The sequence below is a fragment of the Octodon degus genome, unplaced genomic scaffold (genome assembly GCF_000260255.1).
Source record: "Octodon degus isolate 3935 unplaced genomic scaffold, OctDeg1.0 scaffold00055, whole genome shotgun sequence".
Lineage (NCBI taxonomy): Eukaryota > Metazoa > Chordata > Mammalia > Rodentia > Octodontidae > Octodon > Octodon degus.
The window spans coordinates 11,888,282-11,905,100 of record NW_004524631.1 but is presented as its reverse complement, the minus strand read 5'-3'; the positions used below and the strand labels follow the sequence as shown (position 1 = coordinate 11,905,100).

The 16,819-nt window shown below is 49.3% G+C and overlaps 1 protein-coding gene across 6 annotated transcripts; it reads right to left on the bottom strand.

Moving 5' to 3' along the window:
* Positions 1-13,786, bottom strand: Cdk16 (cyclin dependent kinase 16). Of its 6 annotated transcripts, none has more exons than XM_023717765.1 (17): positions 13,260-13,573; positions 7,186-7,393; positions 6,787-7,002; positions 6,451-6,584; positions 6,233-6,358; positions 6,091-6,147; positions 5,887-6,001; positions 4,706-4,800; positions 4,546-4,608; positions 4,166-4,289; positions 3,886-4,006; positions 3,548-3,645; positions 3,360-3,465; positions 3,235-3,277; positions 3,001-3,091; positions 1,359-1,436; positions 7-979 (listed from the first exon to the last, which is right to left on the bottom strand). In XM_023717765.1, the coding sequence occupies exons 1-17, from the start codon at positions 13,269-13,271 to the stop codon at positions 939-941; spliced, it is 1,728 nt and encodes a 575-aa protein (XP_023573533.1). In that variant the 5' UTR covers positions 13,272-13,573; the 3' UTR covers positions 7-938. The 6 variants fall into 6 exon arrangements, with proteins under 6 accessions (XP_004633559.1, XP_004633560.1, XP_023573533.1 ...); XM_023717767.1 differs by lacking the exon at positions 13,260-13,573 and adding an exon at positions 12,819-13,220; XM_023717766.1 differs by lacking the exon at positions 7-979 and adding an exon at positions 1,011-1,277 and having other exon boundaries at positions 13,260-13,569.
* Positions 13,787-16,819: the final 3,033 nt, after the last annotated feature.

The window sequence follows — 16,819 nt, the reverse complement described above, 5'->3', positions numbered from 1 at the left end:
TTTTCACTTGAGACTTTTTAATGTTTCATACAGCGATTATGGTGCATTCAGAAACCCAAGCCCCCCAAATCCCACTAGGAGGGCTCCCACCCCAGCCCTCCCACCCCATTTAAGGGCCCCAGGGCTTAGGGTGGAAGAAGGGGAGATAACCACCCATCCAGGGACTCACCCTGGAGACTGTCCTGCCCTGCCTCACCCTCCCGAGGATTAGGGAGCAACACCTGGGCACACCCCCCAAGTGCCCCTCTGTCCCTGCTTGTGCACATATACACACTATGGCTCCTCACTGAGTTGGTCAGTTCCTGGCAGGGCCCCTACTCAACAGCACCGAGTGGGAAAGGGCAGGAGGGCTGGGCTGGGGAGACCCTGAGAAGGTAGGAGGCCCTGGCTACAGGATTGCAGGAGGAAAGGAGTGGGGCCCCCACCTTGTCCATCTCCCAGAATCCCCAACAGTTCTCAGATCCCCCTGTGGCTGGGGATGGCAGGTGGGGGAAGGCGAGTGGCTGAGGCATGCTTTCCTATAGCCGATCCCAGGGTCTGGTATGGTCAGGGTTCCAAGTAGGGGCTGTGTGTGGCCCTGCCTTTGAAAGGCTGGGAATAGGGCTTCATTGCACAAAATACTGTGGGAGGGCCACACACACAGGGAGGTGGGGCCCAGCCAGTCTGTATACAGAGATATTGCATTTAAAGAATGAAAACCTCATTTAAAATAATAAAAAAACAATGAATGAAACAAAACAAACAAACAAAAAAAAAGGCCCACAGAACATGAGGCAGGTTAGACAGGCAGGAAAGCAGGCAGAGGATGCCTTAGACCCAAGGCACCTCTACCTTCTTGTCTTGAGTTGAGAGCCCCAGCCTGGGCTATTTCCAGACCCCTGGCTGGCCGAAGGGTAGTGGTCCTGGGGAGGGTATGATGAGAAAGGGTAGGCCTGGCCTCAGTGTGGGAGGCTGGCACGGCCATGCTGTCCGCCGGCAACTACCAAGACAGAGAGACAGACCAAGCAGAGGGGTGATGAGAGAGAGCTTTGTTAGCACCCAGCAGACAGGCCAATGGGTGGGCTGACAGGCCAATGGTAGGATGTTTGGGCAGGTGGAGGGAACAAGTGGGCAGGCGAGAGTGGCTCAGGCAGGTAGAAAGGCAAGCAGGGAAAATGCAGTTGGGGCTGCCCTGTGAGGGGAGTGGCATCCCTCCAGCTGCTGCCTGCTGGGGCCTCGGTCTGTGGCTTAGAAGTTGGCTTAGAACTCGGTGTCCACCACATGGAAAGCTGGCCTGCCTGCAGGGAAAGCAGAGCGGACGGCTGTTGGTAGGCAAGCAGGTTGATGGGTGACACAGGGAGGGGTGGGAGCATACCTACCTGAGTCAGGCATTGATGAAGACCGAAGGCTGGCCTCTTTTTGTAGCTGGATCTCTTTTAGTGCAAATATGGAAGTAGCTGTGGGGGAGGAGACACAGATGTGGGGGATGACTCATGGGGCTATCCAGGACCAGCCTGGATATGACCTCACTATGGGAATTAGAACAAGTTGCCCCTTCTTTGAGGGGTTTTCATCTGTCAACTAAACCCATATATAAACCAGCTGTAACTAGGGAATATGTGATATGAGATACTGCATGAAACAAAATAACTTGATGTGTCAGATATGATACTGGAATTACAATTATCACCTGTTATGTCCACAGATGGGTGATGGTTGGGAATTTAATTTAAATATTAATTCAATAGAAAGACTGGTGGGCCATTTTCTAGGCTTGATGATAGTTATTTTAAAAAATCTTTTATAGATACATGCTGAAATTAAGGATGTGATGTCTGGGATTGGACTGAATTCAGAATAATCAGAGGGAAACAACCAGTTGGCCACCACTTGAGTTTCTGGAGCACATGTGGACTCATACTTTTTTGTCTGATATATAAGTACATATAATTTGGAAATGTCTGTATTAAAAAGTTTTTTTAAAAGCCAAAAACAAAGAGAACATCCCATATGATTCCATGTCCATAAAGTACAAGAGCAGGGAAAACTTACTTATGTGTTTTTTGTTTTGTTTGCTTTTGTTTTTTGGGTTTTTTTTTTTTTTTTTTTTTACGGTACTGGAGATTGAACTCAGGTCCTTGCGCTTGCAAGGGAAGCGCTTATTCCACTGAGCCATCTCCCTGGCCCTGAAAAACTTACTTATGATGTGTTAGGAATCACAACAGTAGGATTGAAAAACAAAGCAGGATTGGAGGTATAGCACAGTGCTACAGTGCTTGCCCATCAAACACAAGGCCCTGGGTTGCATCTCATACTAAAAAAAAATAAAACAGTAGTTCCTGTTGGGGAGCAGGCCTAGAAAAACCCAAGAAGGTGAGGAGATCTGGGGGGATATCTATTGTTAAGACCTTCGAGATAGTTACACGGGTCTGTTTAATTTTTGAAAATTCATCATGTCATACACTTGTGATTTATGTATGTTGTACCATATATAATTAAAGGAAATACCTTTTTAAAAAAGTAAAGTTATATTGCATTTTTTGAGACAGAGTCTCACCGTACAGTTCAGCCTGGCCTCAAACTCACTATGCAGACCAGACTGTCTTTAAACCCTCAGCAATCATCCTGTCTCAGCATTTCAAGTACTGGGATTACAGGCATGCACACCATTATTGGTGGCATTTATTTTTAAACATCGTATGTTTTGTAACTTCATGAAAGGAAAAGGAGGGGCTGGAGAGATGGCTCAGTAGAATAAGCGCTTCCCTGGCAAGCGCAAGGGTCTGCATTCAATTCCTGGTTCCACAAAAAAAAAAAAAAAAGAAAGAAAGAAAAAGGAAAAGGAACTGAAAACTAAAAAATAAATTTTTACAATAAAATAATGTATCACACACATCAATGAGGATGTCCCTTCCTTAGAGATGACACAGCCAGAACCCTGTATAACCTGCTCAGTTGTCTCTAGCAGTCTGTTTCCTACAGCCCCTGCCTCAGCCCAACTATTCCCCCTGCTCCACTCACTGTCAGGAAGTTTGTGGATCCGCTCCCCCAGGCTGAGAAAGAATGGATGTTTCATGGCATCCTCTGCGGAGATCCGATTTCGGCCCTCAAACTGAGTTGCAGGAGGAAGATATATTGGTATTTTCAACAATTAGTCTTTTTTCCTGCCTGCCTCACACCCTACCCTGGAGGTCCCTATTTCCCCACACCTGGAATCCCCCCACATCCAAGGCTGGTCCAGAAATGTAGTCTCACCTGCAGCAGCTTGGTGAGGAGGTCAGCCCCATCACTATCAAGTCTACCACAAGGACAAAGGGATCTGTTTTACATTCAGTTTGGGCACTCTGACCCCTTAGTATCCACCCACCCACCAACCTCACCGGGGTGCATGGCTCAAAAGGGCCTCGGCTCGGTACTTGGGGTAGTTGTATGTTTTGAACTCCTCATTAGACAGGATGCCTGGCCATGTCTCCTCAGTTGGGGTTCCTGGCAGGGAAAAAAAGTTACCCCAAATATCTCAGGTTCTCCCTGCATGTTCTCACAGCTCCTATGGTACATGTCTACTCACCCAAGATGCGGAAGATGAAGTGCAGCTGTTCCTCCACTGTGGAGCCTGGGAAGAGGGGCCGACCCGTGGCCATCTCGTAGAAGATGCAGCCCACACCCCTGGGCAGGGAAGGCACAGTAAATAAGCAACTTACTAGTTGACTGTTGTGATGAAGCCACTCCCCTTTACTGCCTGGCCTTTGCTACACTTTCTTCTTTTTCTTTTCTTTTTGAGACAGGGTCTTGCTATGCAGCTAAGGCTGGCCTTGAGCTCACTTTGCAGCCTAGGCTGGTCTTAAACTCAAAACAATCCTACTACCTTAGCCTCCCGATCCCTGCTCCACTTTCACCTCTCCTCACCACATGTCAATTTGGGTAGAATAGTCCGTGGAACCAAGCAGGATGTCAGGGGGCCGGTACCACAGTGTCACCACCTCATTGGAGTAGGTCTTTGTTGGGATTGACTTGGCCCGGGCCAGGCCTAGGAATTGAAGGGAAGGAACAGCTGGAAAAAGGAGACCATGAGCAGTTGGGCTTTTCTGGGGGGGAGTACGGGGGGGAGGGTTTGGACTGAGAGTGCCCTGTAGCATTGGGAGAGTAAGGCTGGGGGATCAACAGGAAAGGGCACACTGGTGGGTACCAAAGTCAGCCAGCTTGAGTTCTCCCCTCTCATTGATGAGCAGGTTCTGGGGCTTGAGGTCTCGGTGTAGCACCTTCTGCCGGTGGCAGTAGGCCAGGCCACGAAGCAGCTGGAACAGGAACAGCTAGAGACCCCGGAATGGCAGGCAGAAGTCAAAGGATATCCAGCAGTCTGATCCCTAGTAAGCAGGCATTAATCCTCCCCAGACACTGACCCTGAGTTTTTTCACACACAAAAAAGGATAGGCTCCCAACACCCTTCCAAGGGTTCCCAGCAAAAAAAGCCAAATGGGAAAAGGCCCACTTCTGGGGATCTGTAGGGTGAGATGGAGGGGGTGAATGGGCGCCCCCTCCTGCCCCTGCTTCCTTCCCCAAACCCACTTTCACATTGTGCATGTTGATGACGTTCCCACAGTCATCCAGGTACTGCTTCAGGTCCTTGTCCTGAGGAGAAAAGAGATAGTCAGGAATGAAGGTCATGTTGTGTAGCTGCTGGCTACCTGCCCACCTCCTGCCAGGGCCAACTGCCACCCAACCTTACCAGGTACTCAAAGACAAGGGTGAGTGACTTCTCTGTATGGATGATATCATGTAGTGTAACAATGTTGGCATGTTTGAGGTCTTTGAGCAGGGACACTGCAGGAAAAATGGAAGTGGAGCGTAAGAGTCAGGGCTCCACCCTGAGGACTAAGGTGAGGATAAGGACCAGACAAAGATGAACAGTTTTCCTTCTTTCCCCATGCTGATTAGGGTAATGCTTCACAGCAACCACCTCTAACCCATCCTGTGCTAGAAAGAAGTGCCTCCTTAACAGAAGAAGTGTCTCTATATTCCGGATATGGAAAATAATTACCAGGGCCGGCAAGATAGCTCAGTGGACTAAGCCCTGCTTTGGCAAGTGCAGGGACCAGGGTTCGATCCCCATTCCTGCATTCTGTACTGGCCCCTGCCCCTAGGGCACGCTGAGCCAGTGACCAAATCCAGGTGTGGTGGTGCACACCTGTAATCCCAGCACTGGGAAGGCTGAAAACAGGAGGTTCACTACGAGTCTGAGCTGCATAGTGAGACCCTGTACTAAATACATAAATGAAAAAAAAAAAGGAAGGCCAATAGAGGTATACCATGTAAGAACCCAGAACTAAGGCTACAGGTTTATGCAAAACACACAGCCTATTTCGGTGAAGCTGGATTTGCACTTACTTCCTGTACAATTCAAATCCACTGCATATAATACTGTGAGCCTTTGAAAGTCTGTTTTCAGCACTAAAGTGAGCACCATGGTTTGTAATTTGTTCACCTTCCTTCTGGTCACAGATTCTTTTTTTTTTTTAATTTTATTTTTATTTATTTATTTTTTGTGGAACCGGGGATTGAACTCAGGCCCTTGCGCTTGCCAGGCAAGCACTTAATCTACTGAGCTATCTCCCCGGCCCTGTGGTCACAGATTCTTGATTACTCTTATCATTACCTGGATTATATGTGAGTGATAGGCATTCTCACATACTCCAGAGCTTTGGGGACAAATGTCCCAGAACCCGCAACTCTCTGTCCTCACCACTGCATAAGTGTATATATATGTGAGTCACAAAAGCCTAAGGCATGGGCCTGGGAGATGGCTCAGTGGAATAAGTGCTTCCCTGGCAAGCACAAGGGTATGAGTTCAATCCCCAGTTCCGCAAAAAAAAAAAAAAAAGCCTAAGGCAGATGAAATGGAGTCTGTACCTTCCCGTATGGCCGTGCAGGGTGCCCCCTCTTCATGTTCCAGTCTGATCTCCTTGAGTGCCACAAGGTTGTCTGTGAGCTTGCTCTTGCCTTTGTATACAGTGGCATAGGTACCCTGGAACATGAGCAAGTGACAGAAGTGGCACTATGAGGCTGCAGCTTTCCCACTGATTCCTACCCTACCATAGGCCTCATGTCTCTCACCTCACCCAGCTTGTCCAGCTTGATGTATGTCTCCAGTTTCCCAAAGCCAATCTCGGACTGTGAGGGGAAGGAAGCAGGTTAAAGCAGACTCGGGAAAGCAGCAGAAGAGGAAGAGAACAGGACAAGAACAGAAGGTGCTCACCAGGCTGACACGGCGGAGGCGGCGGCTAAGGGGCTTATCAAAGATGGGGCTATTGAGGGTCAGCTTCTCAAGGTAGCCCTCAGGCAGCCGGATGTCGGCTGGTAGTGATAGGCGCTTGTTGATGTCCTAGTAGGTAAGAAACGGGACCATGAGCTCTACCTCTTCAGACCTAGCCCCCTTTTCCAGCTCCTCCATCACCAGGATGGGGGGTTAAGCACCTCAGTGGAGATCTTGCGTGGGGGGTGGTTACGCATGCGCACTCTCACTGGAGACTGCACCTCATCCGAGGATGTAGCTGAAGCCTGGTCACTCTCCCCATCAGACCCCATCTTCAAGTCCTCATGTACAATCTCTGGTGGTGGGGAGAGGAGGAGGGCAGGCCAAATGGGGGTCAAGAAAACCCCCTCCCCCATACAATGCATTCCCTTATCACACCCATGTGTGGCTCATGGCCCTTGCAGCAGTCTGGAGTCCCTCAGGGAGAGGGTGGTGGGGCCAAGGGAGGCCCAGGGAGGCCCAGGACAGGTTATACAGACTGGGAGAACAATAGTCACCTGGTGGAGCACCCTGTTCCAGGGGTGAGCTGAGATTGCGGCTGGCCCAGGGCCAGAAGGCAGGTGGCGGCAGAGGTAGCCAAGAGCCCTGGGAAGGCAGGCCCAGGGCAGACAGGCGCCGGGAGGCCTGGGAGGGCCACCGTGGAGTGCAGGAGAAGGGCAGAGGGAGCCTTGGGGCAGCTGCAACAGGCAAGGAACCCTTCCTCCCCCTGGGGCCTAGATACAAAGCCAAGGAAAGGGACACAAATGGACAGACGGACACAGGGTATTGAAGAAGAAAATATGAAAGGGGGAGAAAATGGAGAAAGAAAAATGAAAACAACAAAATTCTAGAGGAATTTGTCTGGAAGGCAGCACCTGGGAACAAGGGCAGGGACAGGGCATAATCAGCAGACCCACCTGGTGCAGAGCTGAGTGGGCCCCGTCCACAGCGAGGTTCACCAGGTGGTATGCGTGTGGGGGCCTCTCCAAGGTCACTGCCACCACCCCCGCCACTCTCATCCAAGCCTATCTGCTCAGGGGCACCATTGGTTTTATCTAGGCCTCGGCCCCCTCGGAGTGTCATTGACAGCTGCCGTTTGATCTTCTTCATCCGATCCATGGCGACCTGAACAGGGGCATGGATAAAAGTGGGGCCCAAATTAGCTGGAACACTATAGGCCCCCTAAAGCCTCTGGCTAGTGGTGGACAGACATGAATATGTGTTAAAGCCCATCCAAACACCAAGAACTCCTGCAAAAACTCAGGATTTCTGGAAACCTGGCAAAGATAGAACCCCCTGTCATTATCAGCTAACCCATAGCCAGCCCCTTGGGAACCTACCCCTGAGTAGCCCACCTGGATCCTCAGACTTGTGTAGCTGGCTGAGGGCAAAGGCCCACCCAGGGCATTGCTGGTATCTACAGTGGCAGCCTCACTGCGGGAGCAGAGAACTCCGCAGCACTCATCTTCAGGTGTAGTCTCAGTGACAGACCCAGCCATAGGTGGAACAAAGGGCTGCCCACCAACAGTGAGACCATTGATACAGCCCTGGCTGTGCCTATAGAATGGCATCTTTCACTGGCAACAGCCCCACCTTACCCCCAACTACCAAGGCAGAAGGCTCTCTGATGCCACAGGGACCCCTCCTACTTCCCCCTAGCAACCATTGTCATGAAGGACCATACCACTGCTCCACCCAAATAGGGGGGAGGTGGTCCTGCCCAGTCCCAACCACTTGGTGGGACTGTGGGGGGTAACTGAACGTAGACCAGTTGTCTTCAGGGCTGCTGGGAAAGTTTTATCAAGTTGGAAACCACAGAGTCCACCCTATATTTTTATAAGCCAAGTCACATTTCTCCTCAAACAGAATATACCACATCTCCCATATCACTCCAAATCAATGCCCCAGTCCTCAATGTGGCCCACAGATCTTATCCCATTTTCCTGGTTATAGCTCTGGCCTCAGCTTCCTCCTTAATCATTCCTAGTTGCTGTTCTGCAACCACACCCAGCAGAGCCTCATCTCAGGGCCTTCGCACTGGATGTTCCTGGCACCAAGAACATGCTTTCCCCAAATTGTGAAATAGTTCATTTCTCACCCTCTTCAGTCCATTGCTCAAATATTATCTTTTTCACCAGGCCTCCATGAATATTTAAAATCTCAACCATTCTGAACTCCCTCACCTTGCCAATGATCCCCCCCAGCACTCATCACCTCCTCAGAAATGACACCATCTACTTACTGGCTTCTTTGTTCTTTACTATCTCCTCATGGCCACTAGATCAGCTATACCAGAGTAGATTTCTATCTGTCACAGCTATATCCCAAGGACCTAGAATAATGACTGACACAGAGTAGACACTCAAAAAGTGCATGCAGCAGAAATAAATGAACCCAGGAGCTGAGGGACTAGGATCAAACTCTGCCAAAGTGGGGAGTGCCTACTATTCATGAATAACCCCAAACAAGGTAGCCTAGGAGCACTGGCATCAACAGTAAGATGATCTAAATGTACTATTAGAGGGAATAGGCCTATCAAAAGCTTTAGACTGGCCTTCTTCTGCTTCCTCCTGGGCTTTACACCCGCAAGGAAGACCTGGCCCAGGAACCATCTGGACTCACAGCAGGGCCTAAGATGGCCCTGGGCCTAAGGGAAGTAGAACTAGATAGGAGGCAGAGGATGAGGCTGGGGCTGGATTCAAGGAGAGAAATGGGTCATCTGTTATCTTGAAATCAAATGCTTACCCTAGCAGTTCCCACCTCCCCTTCAGCCTAGCAGGACTCACTGCCCCAAAGATGGTATAAGGGGTCAGCATAGCAGAATACTGATCTTCGAGGATGAGGTCTACCACAAGAGAACCCAGGATGACAAAATCCTGATGCTGAAGGATAAACAGTGCACCTAGGGCTGGGAAAGGTGAAGCATGGCCAGCTCCCAAAGACTACCTTATGTGTCCCATATGGCACTGATACCCAGTTGCGTTGCATGTGGTGACAGGAACTAGGGGGAGGGACTAAGAGAAATGATAAGCAGAACTGAATGTAGGTTAGAAAGGGAGCCAGGAGGAACCATAGGTAATGACCTCTAAATGGAATCCCCAAGGATTGGACATGTTGGAACTCAATTTTGGGGGGATTGAGGAAGGTAGGGCACAAAATGTATATATGACACAATACTTCTAGAAGGGGAGGGCTAGGCAGGTTCCAGTGAATAGAGATACCTGGACATTTATTTTTTTTAATTTATTTTTATTTTTACCTGGACATTTATATGCAGCAAAACTTTATTAAGTATTATCATTTCAGGGGCAACCCACCTTCCAGGTCCCCTTCTGTCCCCCTTAGACAGACATTTTCTTTCAATAAATTCTTCCTTAGTCTTGGTTCCTAGAATTCATTTGATTTTAGAGAACACAAACTTGACATTTTGGACATCTCATAGGTTGAGTTTCATTCCCCTATATCATCTGGAGGTCTTCAACCAAGATAATCGAATGGAGATTTAAAACTGTACATCCACCCAAAATACAAACATTTGGTGCCTACTGAGAGCTGTTAGGTAGACCCTCTGTGGAGTAGCTCTGACTGCCAATCCACAACTAGGACCCTCTTCGGCCAGAAGTAGCCAGATGGTCTTCGAACCTTGTCTCCTCACGGCAGTCAGGGGTACTCCTTCAGAGGGGGAAATAGACAGCTAAGTTAGGTAGAAATATTGTATGCAGTCAGATGGGGCTGGGCCCTCAAGAGGTCAATGTAGAAGATAACTGTGGCTGCAGGCACATTCACTGAAGGACAAGCTTTTAAGGAAAAAAAAAGAAAAAGAACTATTCGCTCATATACTTCCCTTAGGGATGAACAGCAGTGATTTATATTCTTAGTAGGCATCAATCACCTAGGGGTGAGGGACCAAACCTTAACATACCCATTCCAGGAAAGTCCTTGTCTGTCCATGTGTGCTCACTCTGTGATTTGTTTCCCCATTTGATCCCCATTTAATTAAGATTACACTAGCAACTATACTTGTCATATACTTATTGGTTGACCATAGTTTTGTCCCACCTCACACCCATCCTATGATTTGCTACTGGAAATTATTATCAATATTATCTAAGAAACTATCTTATAATTTTATTTTTATCTTATAATTTTATACTGTACTCTTATTGATCATTATAGTTCTATCCCACCTTAAGGCAGTGTCATCTCGTAGTTTTACTCAATAAAACATTCCTGAGAAGTAGGGTTGGTAAGCAACCCACTTTCCGGGTCTCCTATTCCTCTCAGACAGCTTTCTTTCTCTTAATAAGTTCTTCTTACACTTTATATATATATAAATAAAATCATTTCAGTTTTGTGAGTCTATCGATTTCTGAATAAGGAAGCAGTTAATGAGTATGGTCACAGAAAGAAAGAAAAGCAAGCAAGCAAGCAGACATACAACTCTATCTCAAGAGGTCATATATCCTTGACTTCTAATCCATCCTCAGACTACTCTCATACCTAAGCAAACTCACCTCATACCACATAGTACCTTGAGGACACAGTCATCACACTCTGCTACTCCCATAGACCTCATCTTTCCAGAACCTTGTGAGTACACACCAGTTCTCAAGTGGCCTGATTGCATCTTAACTCCCATGAGCACCCATAATTTCTTTTATCCCTAACCCCCATCAATACTCAAGCTCTAACCTATCACACTGAATTGTTTACACACACTCAGGCCCTTCTAACATCACATTGTTTGGGTTTTTTTCTGGTTTTTGGTTTGAGACAGGGTTTCACTATGTAGTTCAGGTTGGCCTTGAACTTGTGGCAATCCTCCTGCTACAGCCTCAAATGCTGGGATTACATGCATGCACCATCATGCCCAGTTTCCATCACATTCTTGAACTCCTCCTTGGCCCAGCTGCCTGTTAGCTTTTTCACAGCACTGATTGCCTCCCATTAACCTACTGTTCCCTCAACATGATTTGGGTCCTAACATGTGCTTGGGGTGCTCCACAGCTGACCTGAGTTAGTGTTCATCAGACCTTCATGAAGCTCTGAATCCCATTAGCATAAAGTGAAACTTGTGGGTGCCTGGCTTTTTTGACTTACACTTGTGACCCTTCAGAAGCTGGACCTTCACTTGTACCCTGACCCTTATTATTAATGTACACTGGGCCTTACACAGTCCCGCCTCCCCTTAGCACACCCTGAACTCCTACTTAGCCCAGTCTCTCAGGGGAACACAAACACACTGTTCTATAACGGGCTGACCGTCATTAATGCACATAGCTCTCCATTCAGCCCTGACCACCCCCCATTATCACACACTTCAGTTTTCCATGGCTGCAGTCCACCTTAACACCTCCATACGATCACATATTCTGTCTTCTACTACTCTTTGCTTCAGGCCCTCTACAGCCACAACCCCTGTTGGTTCACTTGGATCCCTTCATAGCCCTGATTACTCTATTATATACCAGATCCCTTCCAAAGCTCTACCCTCTCCCATCAACACTCCAAGAAGCTGCGTGCCCTATAGACATGAACAGTCTCCACTACATTCTGTGCTTACTAGCATACTGCAGACCTCAATAGCAACGTGCTCCTATAACTCAAAACACACAAAAGCAGTCATTAGAGCCTCAAATACACTATCATCCAGAACCTTTTGGGGTCTCACATTCCTTTTCATAGTGCAAACTCACACCTCAACTTGACCCTTAGCACACTGAGCTCTTACAGTGCTAAAACAATTCCCTCAAGTCGCTGTCTGACACACAATTCTAATACTCGCACAGACTCAGGTCGGCCTTCCATCGTCCTGGCCCCATTATCCATCTTCAGTCCTTCCACCGCTTTACCCCTACTTGTGAGGTATACAAAACCTCACAAGGCAGATCTTTATTACTACATGCACACAACCTTATAGCCACGAGCCTCAACAACACAAACCCATAGCGGAGTCCTTCAACTGTTTGTTCCTCTATAAGCACCTCTGGACCAATATTACCATCATCTTGACCTTCATCACCACACACAGGGCCTGAGAAACCCAATGCTACTATCCTGCTCCACGTTAATACACAGTGGGCCTTTCTACAGCCCCTTCACTAGCTTGTCTCGGAACTAGGCCGATACCCTAACCCCTATCATTGACCCTCAGGTCCCTCTACATCCTACATTTCCTTCCTTAAGCACACACTAGGCCTCATAATTTACACAACCATAATGCTACATGCTCTGACTCCTGCAAAACTCAGGCCATTAGCAAAGCTCGAGTCTTTCACCACTCTTATCACACATTCCCCAAAGACCGTCCTTATCACCTTGCTCTTTAGCACCCTGAGCACTTCCCCATCCCCAGCTCCCAGGACTGGCCCAGGGCGGGGCCAAGGTCAGGGAGGCCTCAAATGACCCCCGGTCCCGGTGCATTCTGGGAAACTCGCTGGGGGAGGGGACACCTGCCAAGTGAAAAGCCCAGACCCCGGCACCCCCTGGGGTCGGGACCCGCACTACAGAAGTGGCAGCCCCTCCCCCCCGGTCTGGGAGAAGCGCTCACCGGCGGGGGCGCGCGAGCAACCTCAGAGCCGCGGGGCCGGCGCGGCGGCGCCTGGGGCGGCGGCCCGGGAGGAGGCCGCGCGACTTCCTTTTCCTCCAGTTCGCCGCAGGCGCCCGTCCCAGTAGTCTTCGGCCATGGCTGCTGGGCCCGGGCCGCCGCCGGCTGAGGAGGAGGAGGCGGCGGCGGCGGCGGTGGCTGAGGCGGAGGCGGCGTCCCGCTCAGCCGGCCATGAGCTTGGCCGCTGTGGGCGATGCCCCCGGGCTCATTGGGGTCCGCTCGGAACTGAGCGCTCACGGCGGCTTGCGGCTCAGCGCCAACTGCTCGCGGAGACGCGGCCGATCCCAGGGTAGAACAGCCAACGACCCAACAGCCGCGCGCGCCGCGCTCCACGCATGCGCGCGCACGCGCTAGAAAAGGTGAAGTAGAAAGGAGGGGACTCACCTCGGACTGCATGTACCAAAAGACCCGTCTGTAGTGGGAGGGAGCGCGGCCATTGCGCGCCCACAGAGGAGTGTGGCGCTGGCTCTGGAACGGCGCCAGGGAGAAAGAGGTGGTTTAATATTGTTTCGATCCCGCCAGACGTTTGCTAATGCCGAGGTGAGCAGCAATCAGTAGCTAGGCGTGCCAGTCACCACTCGCTCCCCCCACTCGATTTCATTTGGTACATCCCCATGATGGCAAACGGGACTTTTGCAAGGAGGAAAATGACCGATGAGGCAATCAGTTGTAGTCTCCTGAAGTGCCTCGAAAGGCAGGAATTATAAAGGTTTGAGAAATGACTTTTCTCAGAGAGGTGGCCTAGATAATCATTGGCCTTTGCTACCTTAGCTAGGACAGTCTAGCCCCGCCCTAACGTACCCCTCCACCGCTAGATCCTTCCCACCATGAAAGTGTGTGGCCCCGCCTTTTAGGGTTGTCGCGGAGCCAATCGTATTTGCTCTCTGTGGTGAAGCAGAGCAAGAATGAAGGGCGTGGCTGAGCTGGAGGAGGATTTTGCTTTCCTCCCTTCCCTCCCCACCCCCCGCCTCCGCTCGATTTTTATTGGTTTTCACTATCAGAGAGTGGAGGGGGGGGGTCTTTTTGTTCTGAGCTGAATATTTCACAAAGTGATTGGCCTAAAGAACGTTCAACCAGTCTCCGTCCCGCCCTTAACCCTTCCCATGGGCTCCAGCAGCCCTCTTGAGGTGGAGCCTAGGGTTAGAGGAAAGGCGGATCTTCGGAGCGGCGGACCTCGCTACTGCGCAGGCTTGAGGTTTTGGGTGGGGTGGGGGTCGCTTCCCGACTCCTGCGCCTATTTGCGAACGCACCTTGAATTAGGTTTCCTGCCGCCTCTGTCCCTCCTTGACCACCATAGCTCGGCCCCGTGGCTCCCCCTTGCTCCGCGGTTCTTAGTATTTGTTGGCATCTGCTGTGTGCCAAACACTCAGGCATACCTAACCCTCTGCCTGCAAAACTACAGTGTCCCCAAGTCCAGCACAAATGGCAACAGCCTTCAACAGGCCTCCTGGGGCTTCCTTAAACGACACTGATTTAAGTTCAAAGGCAGCTTCCTCTGTTTTTCTGAGCTTACCTTTATGGTAGCCTTGTTCACACAGTAGTTTTCAGTAAAGTTCATGTTAGCAAAGGCTCCCATGATGGGAGTGGAGATACTGACAAAAAGACAAGTCTGTCCCATAGCCTAGACCTCATTCCCTAAACTGCTTCCTTTCCAGTCATACTAGCTTCTAACTCCTTAGTGGAAGCAGGCACAATCCAACCTATAGAATCTTGCACTTGATGACTTCCTGGATTACCTCATTAAAAATTTCCTGCCTGGGGACCAGGGAGATGGCTCAGTAGAATAATGCTTCCCTGGCAAGCGCAAGGGCCTGAGTTCAATCCCTGGTTACACACACACACACACACACACACAAAAATTCCTGCTTGTAATCCCATGCCTCAATATTCCGACCTGGCACAATTTTTCATCTTTTGAAGACACTGATCAATCCCCTCTGCCTGTACTAGGGATGGAACCCACAGCCTCACACATGCTAGCAAAGTATGTAACTGGCAAATTGCTGAGTTACAACCCCAGCTCTGATCAGCTTCTAATAATTCCTTGTGTAAACTGGACCTCATCCTAGCAGAACATTAGATCTAGTAAGTGAGCTCATTTGTTTTTTTAATTCACTGCAGTTGCAAATGCTTACAATCATGCCAGGCACACAGCACTAAATGTCTGCTGCCTGAAAAGCAAATAGTCCCAGGTAAAAACAAAGGAGACATCCATATCCCACCCTGTCCTTTGTGTCAGATGGATTCAAAAGGCTCAGTGCAATGACCCAACATCAGCTCGCTTTCTGGCTGAGCCCTATGTAGCTAGTGTTATAAGAGGAAACAAACATAACAAAATGGTATGTGGAGGAGGGATTAAGATGCAGCCAAGAGTGTTGGGGTGACTCAGAAGCTAGTTTTAGTCATGTTTAGTGCATACCGCCTGTAATCCCAACTATACAGGAGGCTGAGACAGGATTGCTAGTTGTAGAAAAGCTTATATAACTTAGCAAAATCCTGTCTCAAAATAAAACAAGGTCTGGGCATCTCCATAGCCCAGTGGTACAGTGCTTGCAAGCTCAAGGACCTAGGTTCAATTCCTAGTGCTGCAAAAGGAGGATGACTCATCACAGGCTCCCAGCACTTGGAAGGCTGAGGCAGGATTACAGTGAGCTTCAAGCCAGCCTGTATTACAAAGCAAGATTCTGTCTCAAAAAAAGAAAAAGTAACTATGGGATAATGAGGTTACCCAAACAAAGCAAGCCAAGAAGTCATGAGGTCAATAAGGGTATTCACTGCATCTGAGGATAGCAGTTGGCCCAGAAGGTACATATGGGGACAGATTCTAATGGGAATTGAGCCAGGATGGGGGACAGGTATTGCTGACACTCAGGTTTAAATGGAGTGAAGGATCCTGTTTGGTTTCTAGCTAGGTGAAGGACAAAAGTATGAATGGATATCATCCTCAGGCACCAGGAGCCAGTACCAATGGAGGAAGGCAAAACTGCAGCAGTGTGTAGCCAGTCTAGAGCTTTCAACTGTTTGGAGCACACAGACAAGATTAAGGATAGTGTGCAGCAAGGCTTGCAGTGAGCCTCTTGCTGCCTGTGCTAACCAATGATTACCTCTCTGTCCCCAGTTAGCTCTCCTCCTGATGCAAGGAGGCCTAAGCACCTTTCAAGGGAAGGACAGGCAGGTCAGTGGCTCACAAGGGCAGGAGGAGCAGGAAAACGGCCTATTCTCCAGATACTCAGCCAAAAACTTCCATAAAAACTGCCAGGTGTGGGCAATCACTCAGAACCCCTCCTGTCTCTCAGGAGCTGTTCCTATTCCCTGTTCTCCCACTCCTATCTCCTTTTCTCCAATAAATTTTCCTACTCAAAAAAAAAAACCAACGGTCAGGTGTGGTGGTGCATGCCTATAACCCCAACACTTTGGTAGGCTGGGGCAGGAGGATCACAAATTTAAGCAAAGCCTAGACAACTTATGTTGACCTTATCTTAAAATTTAAAGAGGGATATAGCTCAGTGTGAAGGTCCTGGGTTCAGTCCCTAATGGGGGAGCTGCAGAGTATGCCTGAAGGCACTGGCACTCCCTAAGCTCCCCAGGGGAGATGAGCTAAGGATGCCAAAGGCATTCCCAACACCAATGGCAATCAAACATCACTGTAAGGGTCTGCCTCATTGCCAAGCCAGGTGGGAAGGGATCTGCCCCAAGGGCATAAGACATGCTGACCATGCCCTGGTTGTGTGCTTGCCACAACTTTCCTCTTCGGTGAGGGTTGGAAGTGGGTTGACAACTACAACACAGGGAAGGCCAGATTCAAGCCCAGCACTAATCAATACTAAAGGAACATGGACCCAAACACCTGCTCTCTATGGATTCACCAGAGCCTCCATGCTTTGCTAAGCAGAGGACAGGAAGAGGTGGCAATTCCCACATTTCCTCTTCCCAGGAATGCGGCA

What these genes read in the sequence shown, in the direction of transcription:
- Cdk16 (XM_023717765.1), bottom strand. An exon ending in GGAACAGGGTGCTCCACCAG is followed by an intron (nt 6,585 to 6,786) that starts GTGACTATTGTT and finishes CCCCACCACCAG; the next exon opens with AGATTGTACATGAGGACTTG. An exon ending in GCCTCCGCCGTGTCAGCCTG is followed by an intron (nt 6,148 to 6,232) that starts GTGAGCACCTTC and finishes TTCCCCTCACAG; the next exon opens with TCCGAGATTGGCTTTGGGAA.